Below are 16,914 nucleotides of genomic sequence, written 5' to 3'. Positions count from 1 at the left end.
CGGCTGCAGAGTACTCTGGTCCAGTGGCATCGGGAGGTAACCTCTCCGGTGTTAACTGTGGGCCAAGCTCCGGAGCAGGCCCTGGTTCTGGCCCGGGTTCGTGGAGCCGCTCCCTCGATCGAGCGCTGGAGGAGGCAGCTGTGACCGGGGTGCTGAGCCTGAGCGGCCGGAAACTGAGGGAGTTTCCCCGGGGAGCGGCCAACCATGACCTGACGGACACCACCCGGGCGGGTGAGTAGGGCACGGGGCATCCCTGCCAACCAGGGGCCTGGAACGCGGCGGGAGACAGCTCCAGCCGGTGGGAGGATTCGGGGGGTAGTTACAGCTACCGGTCCCATAGCGCCTGGTTGGGACCCGACTAACGGGGAGAAGCGGACTGCTCGGACCCACCCAGCCCCCTCCGGCCTGCGGGCCAGACCCCTAGCCTGGGGTGAGGCGGCAGACTGCTGCATCTCTCGGGGAAGGGGACCGTAGGGATAGACAGAGGGTGTTTTTCTCTGCTATGAAATTAATCTGTGCTGCTACTGAAGTCGACCCTTGCCCCGCCCCGGTTTCTGCAGGCCCTTTCGAAATTGGGATGCCAGATTGACTATGCTAAGATTTGGGATTGTAGAGCGCCTTTAGTATTTCAGAACATTGGCCACTGCGTTGTTGGGGAAGCATTGATCTGNAATGTAGCAGCAATGGCTTAAATGTGTAAAAGAATATGCTGGAGACTGGTTACAATGTAAATGAGGCCTAATTCCTTTAAAGTGAAGTGATATTTTCCAGTTTTTCAATAATTTTGGGTTTTATCATTTCTTCCATTTTACCTCTAATTCCCACATTAATCTTAGATTATGGTCACATTCTCTCCCACCCCCCACCCCCCGCCTCACTTTTGGTTCTAGACAAAAATTTGGACTTTAATGCCATTCATCCTGATTTGTTCAACAATAAAATCTTGCCTAAAGGACAAATATTATTTAACATGTTTGTTTCATTTTTGTTCAGAGCTATTTTATAAAAGGGAAAGAGGGCCCTAAACATTTATATACCCTTTGAATGAGGATTATGGAATTTGGGGGGCCAGGTTAGCATTTATTTTCTCCGAAAATAACAGTTAACAGCATATCTCCATCTGAATCACTTGGTGTATAGAATGACAGAGTTGGGAAAATGTTTCCGTCGTATCCCAGGGTCCCCTCCTCTGGTAGCAACAGTGATAAGCCTTACTTTAATGCTTAATCGAACCCTTCAGTATTGAGGGAGGAAGGCACGGAAGTTTTTGTGGAGAACATTGAAAGATATTTTTGTGGANCGGCTGCAGAGTACTCTGGTCCAGTGGCATCGGGAGGTAACCTCTCCGGTGTTAACTGTGGGCCAAGCTCCGGAGCAGGCCCTGGTTCTGGCCCGGGTTCGTGGAGCCGCTCCCTCGATCGAGCGCTGGAGGAGGCAGCTGTGACCGGGGTGCTGAGCCTGAGCGGCCGGNCGGCTGCAGAGTACTCTGGTCCAGTGGCATCGGGAGGTAACCTCTCCGGTGTTAACTGTGGGCCAAGCTCCGGAGCAGGCCCTGGTTCTGGCCCGGGTTCGTGGAGCCGCTCCCTCGATCGAGCGCTGGAGGAGGCAGCTGTGACCGGGGTGCTGAGCCTGAGCGGCCGGAAACTGAGGGAGTTTCCCCGGGGAGCGGCCAACCATGACCTGACGGACACCACCCGGGCGGGTGAGTAGGGCACGGGGCATCCCTGCCAACCAGGGGCCTGGAACGCGGCGGGAGACAGCTCCAGCCGGTGGGAGGATTCGGGGGGTAGTTACAGCTACCGGTCCCATAGCGCCTGGTTGGGACCCGACTAACGGGGAGAAGCGGACTGCTCGGACCCACCCAGCCCCCTCCGGCCTGCGGGCCAGACCCCTAGCCTGGGGTGAGGCGGCAGACTGCTGCATCTCTCGGGGAAGGGGACCGTAGGGATAGACAGAGGGTGTTTTTCTCTGCTATGAAATTAATCTGTGCTGCTACTGAAGTCGACCCTTGCCCCGCCCCGGTTTCTGCAGGCCCTTTCGAAATTGGGATGCCAGATTGACTATGCTAAGATTTGGGATTGTAGAGCGCCTTTAGTATTTCAGAACATTGGCCACTGCGTTGTTGGGGAAGCATTGATCTGACGACTGACGTTTCTTCAGAGTTGTTTTTAATGTGAGCCCTACGGCTGTAACTTTTCTTTCTCCACCTTTATCTAGTTGACTTACCAAACGTACTTGTAGCAGTAACTAGAGCCAACCTTCAGACTTCCATCACATTTCTCATGCCCTCCCTGAAAAGTTGAGAGAAGAAAAGATACATAGATTGCCTACCCTATCTGTACTTAACGCTTTTCAAAAATGAACATTGCTTTGTACATATTTTTGAACACAGGAAAGGTAATAAGGAATTGGGTATTATTTGGTTTTCTCAGTTGTAGAGAACAATGTCTGGTGACTGAGGCACTCAACATAATATGCTTTTCTTGTGTTTAAAATATAGCTTCCTTAGAGAGTAGATTAAAAACCGAGTCTATTCATGTTTTACACAAAGGAGGAAAAAAAACCCCCTACGCAGGTTTGTGTAGTATGATACAGTTAAGTATTTTATTTGGATATAGTTTTTTTTTTGCAACGAAAGAATGTGTAGTACTTTGTGTTTTAATTTATTCCATTTTATTTGATTTTAAAATCTTTGATTTAGTAATTTTCTATGTGCACTCATTAAAGATTGATGGGTATTAACATATGATTCACTTGTTAGAAAAATAAACAGAACTGTTAAACTACTTCAAGAAACTGCTTTCCAGAGAAACTTTCACTCTAGTGTAAAATGGAAGAAATTAAATGTCTAATTATTTAATCTCTTTTGGGAACAGTGGTACTGAAGATAGTTTGTATTTTTAGTGAATGTTATTAAAATTAAACTTTCTTGCTAAGGTAAATATGAACAGCCACTTCCCTTCTGCATATGTTCTGATAGACAACATCCAAAATTGTTCATAGCCCAGATTACCTGATTCTGTTCAGGAGATGGCTATATGGCATATGATTATTTCAGAGATGGGTAATATAGCAATTTTATATTGGTGTGAGTCATTTCAGTTTTACTACATTAAGCACGAAGCTAAAGAACAAGTTGGTTACAGGCATTTATTTCATTTATTATCTGCTTTTAAATAGTTATAGGACCAACATGTTTTGCTTTTAAGAAATATTTTATTAATTAACAAAGAAAACCCAAAGGCATTTTTGAAGAAAAAGAACTAATACCAATAAATTTTTTCCTTACTGTGCTCTGAATTATTTTATTTTATTTAAAAAAAATTTTTTTTGTTTTGTTTTTTGTTTTTTTTTAGTGTTTATTTATTTTGAGAGAGAAAGCAGGCAAACAGGGTAGGGGCAGACAGAATCCCAAGCAGGCTCTGTACTATCAGCACAGAGCCCAAAGTTGGGTTCGATCCCACAAACTGTGAGATCATGACCTGAGCCAAAATCAAGAGTCAGACATTCAACCAACTGAGCCACTCAGACACCCCTAAAGATTTTATTTTTGAATAACCTCTATACCCAATGTGGAGCTCAAACTCACAACCTTGAGATCAAGAGTCACATGCTCTTCTGTTCTCCTGGCTGAGCCATGAGGCACCCGTCTAAGTTATTTTAAATGGATAATTTAATGCAGATTTCATCATTTATTGAATACACACTGTTTGCTGTTCATTGTGTTAGGTGTTTTAAAATACATTGCCTTGTTAAATGCTCAGAACAACCAATGGACTAAGCATTATTATCCCCACTTTATATGTGAGGAAGCCTTCAGAGTTTACAGATGAGGAATCACTCAGAGAAGGTCCTATAATTGGTATTGGTGGTAGAATTTCAGCCCAGGTCCATCTAACTCTTTTCCTTTCTGCTATACCACACAGCCTTCCTATGTACAGATAGATATTACTATTCCTGTTTTTAGAGATAGTGAAATCAAGATTTGGAGATACCAGATAATTTGCTCAAAGACCTGTAGCTAAAGGCCAGGGAAGGCAGTGTTAGCCAGAATTTGAGCCTACTTTGAGAGAACTCCAAAACTATAGTGTAGCTCTTATATCAGGTACTTTGATGGATTCAGACACAACTTTTGTTAACTAAAATGTTTTGTTAAGACTCTTTAAAATCTAAAGCCAGAAAAATTATTTGAATATTATATATACAGTATATATACGTCAGAGTTGTCATGTAGTCTGTTTTCTTATAACGTATAGTATCTGGTAGAACTACTATCCTTCAAGAGTTTATATTCTAAGAAACAGCAAGTATTTCCCATACTACTTATAATTTGACATGATTAGAATTAATTAGCAACATTTTCTTGAGGCTTTTCACTCTTATTTAAAAAAGTAGATTTTTTGGGGCGCCTGGGTGGCTTAGTCGGTTAAGCGTCCGACTTTCGCTTAGGTCATGATCTCACGGTTCGTGGGTTCGAGCCCCGCGTCGGGCTCTGTGCTGACTGCCAGCTCAGAGCCTGGAGCCTGTTTCAGTCTGTGACTCCCTCTCTCTCTGACCCTCCCCTGCTCACGCTCTCTCTCTCTCTAGAAATAAATAAAAAAAACCTTAAAAAAAATTAAAAAAAAAAATAAAAAAGTAGATTTTTTATGAAAAGGGAAATATTTATTTGGGAACAGATAATTTGATCCAGTGGACAACGAAAACCTTAGAAGGAAATCACAGAAGACTTCTTGGGGCAGAAAGGTTGGAAAGGATTTGCATAGGCAAAAATGAGAAGGAAAACCAATTCCAGGCCGTGGTGGACAGCATGCAAAAATTCCTGGAGTATATGACATATCAGTTAATTTTGCCAGACCATTATACATTACCCTTTCATCTGATTTACAGTACTCCTGTTTTCCTAGGAAATCACTCCTCTCAGTTTCATGAATATCCTAGCCCAGCATAAGGGTGTGCACGTGACTAAGGCCAGACCTAGCTAATCAATGTAGTCCATCCTTCTGGCTACAGTGATTGCTCAGAGATGGAGACATTTTCCAGTGAGCACACATGACTGTTAATTCTAATTTTTTTTCTTGGAACTATTGAGAAAGAGGCATGATTTGGACCCTGAGATTGCTGAGAGAATAGAATGTGAGCCTGAAGCTTACTAATAAATGGAAGGCAGAGCCAAAAGATAGAAAGTGAGACCAAGTTCTGATGATAGTGTTTGAACCTTTGGTTTAATAGCCAGGCCTTAAGATAGTGCTGTCCTTGGATAACAAGTTAATAAATTCCCCTTTCTGCTTGATTTGAGCAGAATTTTTTGTTTCAAAATCAAGAGTCCTGACTAATACAGTAGTACTGCTTGTGATAATGTGGTCAGGTCAGTTTGGTCAGAAGAAATGATTGGACTAGAGAATATATGAGCTACCCTTTGCATATGTGGAAGCTAGATTGAGGATAGGTTTATTGAGTTTGAGACAGGGAGACTAATCAGCATTCATTAATTCAACAGACATTTGCTAAGGAATTTTGTAAGTGCACATACATAGAGAGGACCAACACACTTTCTGTCCTCAAAGAATTCAAGGGATCTAATGGAGGAATAAATAAATAAATGTGAAGATTATTTGACTTGTCTAGTAAGAGCAAAACTTTTATGTATAAGACATTATACTAACTATAATATAAAGGAAACAAAAATAAGAGGTTTTACCCTGTAAGAATTAAAAAACCCTAGTAATCTAGTTGGGTGACTACAATAATATAAATCTCTGATAGAATGAAAAATAGATGTCATATTGGAAAATGAAAATGTACAAATACTGATTGAATGTGTATTTTTTAAAAAAGGACAGAAGGGGGCGCCTGGGTGGCTCAGTTGGTTGAGCTCTGACTTCAGCTCAGGTCATGATCTCACAGTTCGTGGGTTCGAGCCCCGCATTGGGCTCTGTGCTGCCAGCTAGCTCAGAGCCTGGAGCCTGTTTCGGATTCTGCATCTCCCTCTCTCTCTGACCCTCCCCTGCACACACTGCCTCTCTCTCTCTCTCTCTCTCTCTCTTGCTCTCTCTCTCAGAAATAAATAAAACATTAAAAAAATTAAAAAAAAAAAGGACAGAAGGCATCAAAGATGACTTAGCTGTTAAATCTGGAGTATTAGGAAGATGGTGATGCTATTGATAATAATAATAGGTAACATTTATTGAACTGTTAGTATATTTCAAGTATTGTCTGAGCTGTATATTATAAAACATGCATTTACAACAACAATATGAATTGTAAGTGTATTTTAACCCCATTTTACACATGAAAAAGTGGAAACATTAATTTGATCAAGGTTACACAGCTAGTGACAATTGGGATTCAAATTCAGATACATCTAATCCTAAAACTTGTGTTTTTAATCAGTAAGCCATACTGACAAAGAAGTTTGCCAAACATAATTTTGGTTTGTTTGATACTTTTTTTAAAAAATATTTTTATTTATTTCTAGGAGAGAGAGAGAGAGAGACAGCGTGAGCAGGGGAGGGTCAGAGAGAGAGGGAGATACAGACTCTGAAATAGGCTCCAGGCTCTGAGCTGGCAGTCAGCACAGAGCCCGACGCGGGGCTCAAACCCACGAACCGCGAGATCATGACCTAAGCGAAAGTCGGACGCTTAACCGACTAAGCCACCCAGGCGTCCCTGTTTGATACTTTTAAATGAGTTATAGCACATCTAGTAAATCCTGTGCAATGAATAGGAATGTAAATCGGAGGGTGCCTGGGTGGCTCAGTCGGTTAAGCATCCCACTCTTGATTTCCACTCAGGTTGTGGTCTCACAGTTCATGAGATTGAGCCCTGTGTCAGGCTCTGTATTGACAGTGTGTAGCCTGCTTGGGATTCTCTCTCCCTCTTTTCTCCCCCTTCCCCATGCATGCACATGTTCGTTCTCTCTCTCTCTGTCTCTGTCTCTCTCTCAAAATAATAAATAAACATTTTTAAAAAAGTAAATCTGGAGCTTTTTTTTTCTTTCTTTTTTTTTTTTTTAATAAGTAAACTCTACACCCAACACGGGGCTCAAACTCATAACCCCAATGTCAAAAGTTGCATGTTCTCCTGACTGAGCCAGCCAGGCACCTCTAAATCTGAAGTTTTTAAGAGTAGATTCTTTTTACCCCATACATTTGAGAGAGTCATAATGAATAGTTTATGGAATTCTTGGAGAAAGAGTATGGAGAGTGAAAAAGCTGGTTTCTATCAACCATGGGATATACCAGCATTTAAAAAGGCAAGGAGTAGCATCAGTCTGAGAGAAAGTCCAGTTCCATAACTAGGTGTTTACTAGAATTCAGAAACTCCTAAAGCTGAAGGGACCATAAGAGCCATCTAAGTTATTTTACAAACTAGAAGCAGTCTCAGAGGTTAAATGATGTGGTTAAGGTTACATAGTGAGATGGTGCTGTTTTACAGAAGGCAAATAGGGGTTATAGTTGAAGCTGTGAGAAACCTCTTCTTAATAGAAGGCAGAAAACAAGAAACTAAGAACCAGGCTTTGGGAAAAGACTGTAGTAGGAGGCAGGAGGGAGAGACTAAGATTACACCCAAACAGAAAACAAATTTGAGATGTAGTGGTGAGCTAAGATAATGCAGTGTTACTAAAGCTACAAGAATTGAGACTTTGAACAAGTGGATCCTTATTGCCTAGGTAAAGAAGAATGAGGATTGCTAAAAGGCCATTTAATTTTTTAAGGAAGCAGTCTGTAATTTGTCAAGGTAGCAATCTGTAAAATTACAGTTTCGTTAGTTTTGGAAATGCACACTGGAGTACCTGGTCTTAAGTAGAAATCATGTAGCTCTTGGATTCATGTGTATATTTTGTATCAGCCACAGTATATGTACTGTGAATTTTTCTAGAGCAGTGCTCTCCAGTATGGTAGCTATTAGCCATAGGTGGCTATTTAAAATAAGTTAAAATTTAAAACTTTGGTTCCTCACTCATGCCACATTTCAAGTACTTAGTACCCATGTGTGTCATTAGGTCCACTCTCTGTCATATTGGACAGCACAGACAGTAGAACCTTTCTATCATTGCAGAAGGTTCTATTTGACAGTGATGCTGGGGCATACTGTTTGGACTAGAACTGAAATTTGTTTTCTGTTACTTATTTTCTAAAACATATCTCTCTTGGCAAGGTTTTTCTATATCCAAGACAGTAACCACCATGGTATCTAGAGCTGAAAACACTGTGTGTGCAATAATGGTGAGAAGGCAGAGGCAAAGGAAGGAGGTGACAGCAAATGGGGTCTGATCATAATAACATGAACCTGGGGGGGGTATATACATTTTTCTTTTAGAAATAAAATCTTGTTAACAAAGACTGACATTTTTAAGCATGTCATCTTTGCCGCATGCATAGCGGCGTTAGTATATAGTTGACACATTTGCCACCCCCTGAAGCATTTGATGTGTTTAAATCAGGAAGAATATTCTAAGGGCCTCAGAAGTGAGGAAAGAGTAGAAAAGAGTAAAACTAATTATATTTGATTAATGAGACAGGTTCAGTTTAGTAGATCATTTCTTCTGATATTAACAGTTATACATGTTCATTGTGGTAGGAAAAGTTTTTTTTTTAAATTTTTTAAATGTTTATTTATTTTTGAGAGGACAGAACGAGACAGAGCTCAAGCAGGGGAGGGTCAGAGAGAGAGGGAGACACAGAGTCTGAAACAGGATCCAGGCTCCGAGCTGTCAGCACAGAGCTGGATGCCAGGCTTGAACCCATGAATCACAAGATCATGACCTGAGCTGAAGTTGGACGCTTAACTGACTGAGCTGCCAGGGCGCCCCGGAAAAGTTTTAAAGAAGACGTAAAGATCAGTCATGATTCTACTTACCAGAAGTAAATTTAGTAGTAAACACTGGTTGGAACTCTTCCAAACATTTTCTTCACAAATGTACACATTCTTACTTTTAAAACATTTTTTAAGTTTACTTATTTATTTTGAGAGAGAGAAAGAGAGGGCGGGCAGGGGAGGGGCAGAGAGAGAGGGGCAGAGAGAGGGAAAGAGAGAATCTGAAGCAGGCTCCGAACTGCCAGCTTGAAGCCCGGTACAGAGCTTGAACTCGTGAACCTGAGTGGAAACCAAGAGGCAGACACTTAACTGACTGAGCTACCCAGGAGCCCCTCTTTTTAATACATAAAAATGGGATCATAAAAGGCTGTATTTTCATCTAATTTTTTTCACTACGTGAAATATAATACCAGAAACAGTATCTGTAGCATAATTTTTAATGGTAGGGCACTGTATAGATACATTGTCATTTAATCTACTCTGTTTAAAAAATTTTTTTTTGATGTTTATTTATTTTTGAGAGAGGAAGACAGAGCATGAGCAGGGGAGGGTAGAGAGAGAGAGGGAAACATTGAATTCCTCTGAGCTGTCAGCACAGAGCCTGATGAGGGACTGGAACCTGTGAACCGCAAGATCATGACCTAAGCTGAAGTCGAATGCTCAACCAATTGAGTCACCCAGGTGCCCCTTATCTACCCTCTTGATGCACATTCGGATTGTTTTCAACTTTCACTATTACATATGGTATTGCTGAGAATAGCCTAGTATGTACGTATTTGCAAACTTAGACAGTTATTTCCTCAGGATAAATTCCTAGACATAGAATTGCTTGGCTAAAAGGTATGCACAACTTAGGGGTTTTTATACACATTGTAAAGTTGCCCTTCCAGAAGGATTGTTCAGTTTAGATGATATCATCAGCGCATAGGAGTGGTCTTTACTTTGCACCCACTGATCTTCTTATTCATTTTGATCTGTGTCATTCTGATAGGTGAGATATTATATGTCTTCATTCTGTATTCATTGCAGCTTGAGGAATGTAGTTTACAAGAAGAAAAAGTATATAAATTGAGGGAGAAAAGGTTTTCTGTTTCTACCTTGTGTTGTAGAACCAGTTGATAACAAAGAATTGGAAGCTCTTTGTTCTTTCTGTTCTTTTTCTTTATTAAAAAAAATTTTTTTTTTTAATTTCTGAGAAGGAGAGAGAGAGAGAGACAGCATGAGCAGGGGAGGGTCAGAGAGAGAGGGAGTCACAGAATCCGAAGACAGGCTCCAGGCTCTGAGCTAGCTGTCAGCACAGAGCCCGATGCGGGGCTCGAACCCACGAACCATGAGATCATGACCTGAGCTGAAGTTGGACACTTAACCGACTGAGCCACCCAGACTCCCCTAAAAATTTTTTTCTTTTAATGTTTTATTTATTTCTGAGAAAGAGAGAGAGACAGCATGAGCAGGGAGGGTCAGAGAGAGAGGGAGACATAGAATCTGAAACAGGCTCCAGGCACCCAGGCGCCTGGGAAGCTCTTTGTTCTTGTATATAAGCCCTGTATGCTTAATTTGAGATCTTTTATAATTATAATAGTAAGACATGTTTACTATAGAAAGTCTGGGAAAACAATACACAAGGGAAAGAAGGAAAGGTACTACTGCATGGAAAAATCACTGTGAACATTTTGACATGTTCTTCCAGTTTTTTTTCTTTTTTTTAATTTTTTTTTTAATGTTTTATTTATTTCTAGGAGAGAGAGAGACAGCGTGAGCATGGGAGGGTCAGAGAGAGAGGGAGTCACAGACTCTGAAACAGGCTCCAGGCTCTGAGCTGGCAGTCAGCACAGAGCCCGACGCAGGGCTCGAACCCACGAACCGCAAGATCATGACCTAAGCGAAAGTCGGACGCTTAACCGACTAAGCCACCCAGGCACCCCACTTCCAGTTTTTTTTCAATGCATGTACATATACATGCTGATACAAAGTATCAGCTTTTTGTAGTTTACTTTTTCCATCTTATAGCATATTAGAAATATTGTGTCATGTCTGTTAACATTTCCTTGTAATAGAATTTAATAGCTGCACGGGGCGCCTGGGTGGCTTATTTGGTTAAGCGTNTAAAAAAAAAAAAAAAAAAAGAATTTAATAAATGCAGTTTGTACTAGGCAGATCCCTTGTATTGGACATTTAGGCTATTTCAAATACTTTATTATTATAAATAACACTATGAATATTTTTAATCTCTTATTATTTCTTTTGGATTAATTCCTAGAAGTGGAATTGTTCTAACAAATTGTATGCAATTTAAAAAACTTAAACAATTTACAAACAAAATTTCAAAAGCAGTTCCTCACAGAAATAGTGTTACAAATTGTGTGTAGCCTGGCCAGGTTTATAGACAATACACAAAAGCCTCATATTTTTTCCTTAAACATGAAAGTTGGCTTAACTCACATTTCAAACCTCTTTATATCTAACAGCTGCAGTCTCCCACATATAAAGAAGTCTTGGAATTTTCTTGAGAATTCTACTCTATATTTTCATGCTTGTTTTAATACAACTCTGTGGCTTCAAATCACCAACCACTAGGGAAAACCAAACCAAATAAGTTTCTGTAATGTTTATTTTGTTGTTTTTCTGTAATCCCCTCCATCCTCTGGCCAGTACATATCCCAGTTTTAGAAGTATGGATATTAATATTGTATATGCTACTCTAGATAAAGTTTCTGTGGAAATATGCATATTGAATGAATGTGGGAACACTTTTCAGGAAATAACATCATACCCCTCTTATAATTTTACCTCCATTTGAAATGAGAACGCCTATAGTTCTGATATTCTCACCATATGCTTCTTCCTTTCTCTTTGCCTGAGGAACAGCACAGTTCTTATATTGTATTAACACAATAGGGAAGACTAAGGTAAAAAGACTTCTGTTACTTATCAACACATACATGCACACATTCATACATGCACACATACTTTTTATGCAGAGGCAGAGACCATGGGGGGAATCATGGCTGTTGGGTATAAAGGCATCGGAAATAATTTGTTTCAAGAGAGGAATCTAGTCTCAACTGTACTGGAATTTTTTTTTAATTTTTTAGTGTTTATTTATTTTTGAGAGAGAGAGAGGAGTGTGAGTGGAGGAGGAGCAGAGAGAGAGAGAGGGAGACTCAGAATCGGAAGCAGGCTCCAGACTCTGAGCTGTCAGCACAGAGCCTGACATGGGGCTCAAACCCACGAACCATGAGATCATGACCTGAGCTGAAGTCAGACGCTTAATCGACTGAGCCACCCAGGTGCCCCCTGATGTTTTTTAAAAATAGTAAGAGTCATTTGTAGGATGGTACCTTTAGGTGGGGTGAGAAAATGAGTCATAGATCACTACAAAATCAATGTTGAGACTTTAGAAGAACAGCAGCAGTGTTGGGGCCAAGGATTTCATAGGGCTCATTTCTTTTTACTGTGGTTGTATTTGGGAGCTGAATGGTTAATGTTATCAAAGATGATAATGTGAAATAGGATTTTTGAGTAGTATTATAACATGTTCATTATTTTTTTCTCTATTTATGAAGCTGTTATTCCACTTAAGCTTAAAAAAATATGGCAAATGTGGTAATTCACACAAAGGAACATTATTTTGAGTTTCTGAAGTAGACAGCAATATCCAGTGCAATGCTACTAATTTTAGAATCATAAACTAGTCCTAAAACCTAAAAATTTAAGGTATTTCCTTATTCACTTTGAACTTTCTTCCTTGTTCTTCTAAATATTTTGAGTTTTATTACTTGAAGAAAGTCTTAAACCAAGGATTTTAACTGGTTTATTAAACTTATTTCTTGCAAATACTAAATAATAGACTTTTTTCCCATTAAAAACAAGTTTTAAAAGATGATCCGCACATCATAGCGAAAAAAGATAAGCCACAGAGTAAGAAAAGATTTTCAGTAAATACTCCAAGCAAGTACTACCTAGAATATGTGTAGGATTTCTACAGACAAGAAAACTGCCCAGTAGAAAACTGAGAAAACACGTAAACTGGTACTTTACTAAAGAGGAATTTCAAATGAGCAATAATGTGAAAAAGTGCTGAATCTTATTAGTAATCAAAGGAATGGAAAATAAAACCAAACTGAGGTACTACTCAAAAAACTGACAATACCAAGTACTGGAAAAAAGAGCACTGGGGATGTGCATACATTGCTAATGGGAATATTAATTCATGCATTGACTTTGAAAAATACTTAGTAAAATTAAAAATACACGTACTCTTTGACCCAGATATTCCAGACTCTGAGATGTATATCCTAAAGAAACTTGGATATATTGGCTTAAAACAACACCCATTTATTATCTTCCAGTTCTATAGGTCAGAAGACTGGACTCAGCTGACTTATCTACTCAGGGTCTTACAATGCCAAAATCAGCGTGTTGGTCAGGCTGGATTCGTATCTGGAGACTTGGTCCAGGATCATTCAGAATTCAGGTTCTCACAGTTATAAAACTGAGGTCTCTGTTTTCTTGCTGGTTGTTGCCTTTAGGTCACTCTGGGGTCTTGGAGGCTACCTGTATTCCTTACAGTGGCCCTCTCCACCTTCAAGCCAGCAATGGTGTGTCTCATTGTCATGCTTAGAATCATTAACTTCTGCTACCAGCCAGAGGGCTCATGTGATGAGACGGAGTCTAGCCAGATGATCTCTCTTTAGTTTAATTCAAAGTGAGTTGACTAGTAAGCTTAATTATATCTTCAAAATCTGTTTTGCTAAATATGGATCATAGATTATATATCATATTTATAGTCCCAGGGATTTGGGTGGGACATCTTGGGAAGGGGGACCATGTAGGATCTGGTTTACCATAGAGAGTTCTGTTTTACTCTCTTTATTGTACAACACCTAGTACAATACCAAATACCCTTTGAGAATGTGTTGAGTGGATGGTTGGATGAAAGGATTAATAGATAAGTGAGTGAAAGAGAAGGTGAAAACAGGAATGATTTAGAGTCTATTCATTTTCTTAGCTTGGAAAATGACAGTTGACTTCTGTGTTACTGGGTTTAATGGACACCGTTGGGACTTTAGAGACATAGTAGATTCAATTACCAAAACATTCATGGGGTGCCTGGGTGACTCAGTTGGTTAAGCATCCAACTCTTGATTTTGGCTCAGGTCATGATCTCATGGTTGTGAGATTGAGCCCCAATCAGGCTCCGTGCTGAGTGTGGAGCCTGCTTGGGATTCTCTCTCTCCCCTCTCTCTTTGCCCCTCCCTGGCTCACATTCTCTCTCTCTCTCTCTCTCTCTCTCTCTCTCTCTCTCTGTCTCTCACTCTCTATCAAAAAACAAAACAAAAAATAAACAAACAAAAACATTCTCAAGGATAACACCAGTGAATATGCTACCCTTTGATGTCAAAAAGTCAAGCATCCAGACTCTCTTTAATTGTTGTCATAGAAGATAAGAGAGTTGCTACATGTGCTAAAATTCAGTCCCTCAAAATATAACCCAGCTGTGGCAGTAAGAATTTCTAGGTCTGTGCAGAATTTCAAAGTAGGATCATGATTTACTAATGAAAGAAATTTTAAACTCCTTATAGTGAAGTAGACTCTCCATATATATTCAATAATTATAACTTTGATAATTATGCAAGTCTCAGTTGTCTAATAGGAATCTTAGCCTCATAAGTATGTGATGCTTTTTATGACTTAATAACATTGTGATTTCTGGCCCTTTATTATCAAGTGACGAACTGTAGTCTATTCTCAAACCCAGGTGCGGGCAACATCACCTGTGGCACTTTTAGAAATGTACATTTCTGTGTCCAGACTCTAAAAAGAGTTTGATTCAGGAGATCTGGGGTAGAGTTCTTTTTTTTTTTTTTTTTAAATGTTTTATTTATTTCTAGGAGAGAGAGAGAGAGACAGCGTGAGCAGGGGAGGGTCAGAGAGAGAGGGAGTCACAGACTGAAACAGGCTCCAGGCTCTGAGCTGGCAGTCAGCACAGAGCCCGACGCGGGGCCCAAACCCACAAACCGCGAGATCATGACCTAAGCGAAAGTTGGACGCTTAACCGACTAAGCCACCCAGGCGTCCCTAGGGTAGAGTTCTTGAAGCTGCATTTTTAACAAGCACCTGATTGTGCGATGCAAGTGACCTAAGAACTACCACCTGAGAAATTCTTCCTTAGATTTTGCTACTTTAAAATTCATTTAGGACCCTTACTTTACTGCATTTTATGAGGGTATCATGAAGTTCTAAAATGTATTTCTTAAGTTAATCTTTAGTTTAAATGTTTATTGTTTTTAAATTTATTTGGGGGAAGAGAGAGAGAGAGAGGGAGAGGGAGAGAGAGAGAACACAAGACGGAGAGGGACCGAAAGAGAGGCAGAGAGAGAATCTCAAGAAGATCCCACAACTGTGAGATCATGACCTGAGCCAAATTCAAGAGTCAGACACTTAACCAAGCCACCCAGGTGCCCCTAATCTTTATTTTGCAGTTGGTTAGTGTTTATTTTGTGTAATTGTGTTATTAGCTTGCTTCTGTTTATTTATTAAAAGAGCTCATGAAAGCCTGGCGTTTTCTGTTTCTCATCACTTAATATTTTTGTATGAAACCTGAATAATTTATTCATTAATATGAAATGTTAGTATTGAGTGACTCAGTGGATCTTAGGTTTAACATATTTAATATGAGTTAAACTTTAATATAATGTACTGATAAAATTTAATTGAGCTATCCTTGACTAGAAACACTGATGTTTTAAATGTTGTTTTCCTAGTTTTAGAAATTTTGGTATTAAAATAACACCACACAAGTTTCTTTCTTTTTTCCATTAAGTAGATAGATATTTATTGAGAATTTAGAAGTTTTAGGCATCAGGAATGTTACAGTAAGCAAGACACAATCCCAACTTCATGGCACTCATGTTCAATGAAAACCCCAAATCACACAGGACACAGAAAAGGGTTCCTAATCCAAATTGAGGATGATCAGAAGAGGTCCCACTAAAGTCCTGAAACTTCCATTGAATCTTTTTTTTTTTAAATTTTTCTATTGTAAAATTATTTATTTAGTATTTGTTATTTATTTATTTATAAATTTGCATGCACGCTAGTTAGCATATAGTGCAATAATGATTTCAGGAGGAGATTCCAGTGATTCATCCCCTATGTGTAATACCCAGGGTTCATTCCAACGGGTATCTTTTCTTAATGCCCCTTTCCCATTTAGCCCATCCCTCGATCCACAAACCCCTCCAGAGTTTGTTCTCTGTATTTAAGAGTCTCTTATATTTTGTCCTCCTCCTTGTTTTTATATTATTTTTATTTCCCTTTTGTTCATCTGTTTTCTATCTTAAATTTCCACATATGAGTGAAGTCATAATGATATTAGTCTTTCTCTGACTAATTTTGCTTAGCATAATACCCTGTGGTTCCATCCATAAATCTTCTTTAGGTGATGTGTGGAAGAAACTGATTGAGAATGCAGGAGTAACTATAGGGAGAAACATTTTGATCACTGATACGCTTTAGAACTACCCAAATGAATTACATTGAGGGTAGTCAAAATAGATCACTCCACCATAGTCACTGCATAAAATGCAGTTAAGTTTGACACATGACATATTGGGTGTTATGAAAACAAATACTGTACTGAATTTAGTCTCTTAGGAAAAAATTAAGGAGTTACTTTGTTGAAAAAAATATAAAAGTCATTTAGGAAAATAGGGATTTTTTACATCTTAAAGATGTTTTTGTTAGGTAAGCCAAAGTTTTTATTCAATTAAAAAAACCTGTTTTTAATTAAAGTGTTAGTCGACATATGTTAGTTTCAGGTGTACACCATAGCGATCAACAATTCTATATATTACTAACTACTCACAACAATAAGTGTAGTCACCATCTATCACCATGTAAAATTATTACAATATTATTGACCATATTCCCTCAGCTATAATTTTCATCCTCATGATTTATTTATTATTATTTTTTTAATGTTTATTTATTTTTGAGAGAGAGAGAGAGAGCATGAGCAGAGAGGGGCAGAGAGAGAGGAAGACACAGAATCTGAAGCAGTCTCCAGGCTCAGAGCTGTAAGCACAGAGCCTG

The 16,914-nt window shown here is 39.4% G+C and overlaps 1 protein-coding gene across 1 annotated transcript in view; it reads left to right on the top strand.

The window, feature by feature from the left end:
* LOC144234389 (DISP complex protein LRCH3-like) overlaps positions 1–16,914 on the top strand; it is a 76,325-nt gene that overhangs the window by 1,907 nt on the left and 57,504 nt on the right. The window contains exons 3-4 of the mRNA XM_077767722.1: positions 10–231; positions 1,241–1,702. Coding sequence (XP_077623848.1) covers positions 10–231; positions 1,241–1,702 — 684 coding nt within the window. The remainder of the gene's footprint in view (positions 1–9; positions 232–1,240; positions 1,703–16,914) is intronic.

This window comes from Crocuta crocuta, unplaced genomic scaffold, assembly GCF_008692635.1.
Source record: "Crocuta crocuta isolate KB4526 unplaced genomic scaffold, BGI_CrCroc_1.0 scaffold45, whole genome shotgun sequence".
In the NCBI taxonomy this organism is placed as follows: domain Eukaryota; kingdom Metazoa; phylum Chordata; class Mammalia; order Carnivora; family Hyaenidae; genus Crocuta; species Crocuta crocuta.
The sequence above is the reverse complement of the archived record's forward strand: the minus strand, read 5'-3'. Positions and strand labels throughout refer to the sequence as shown.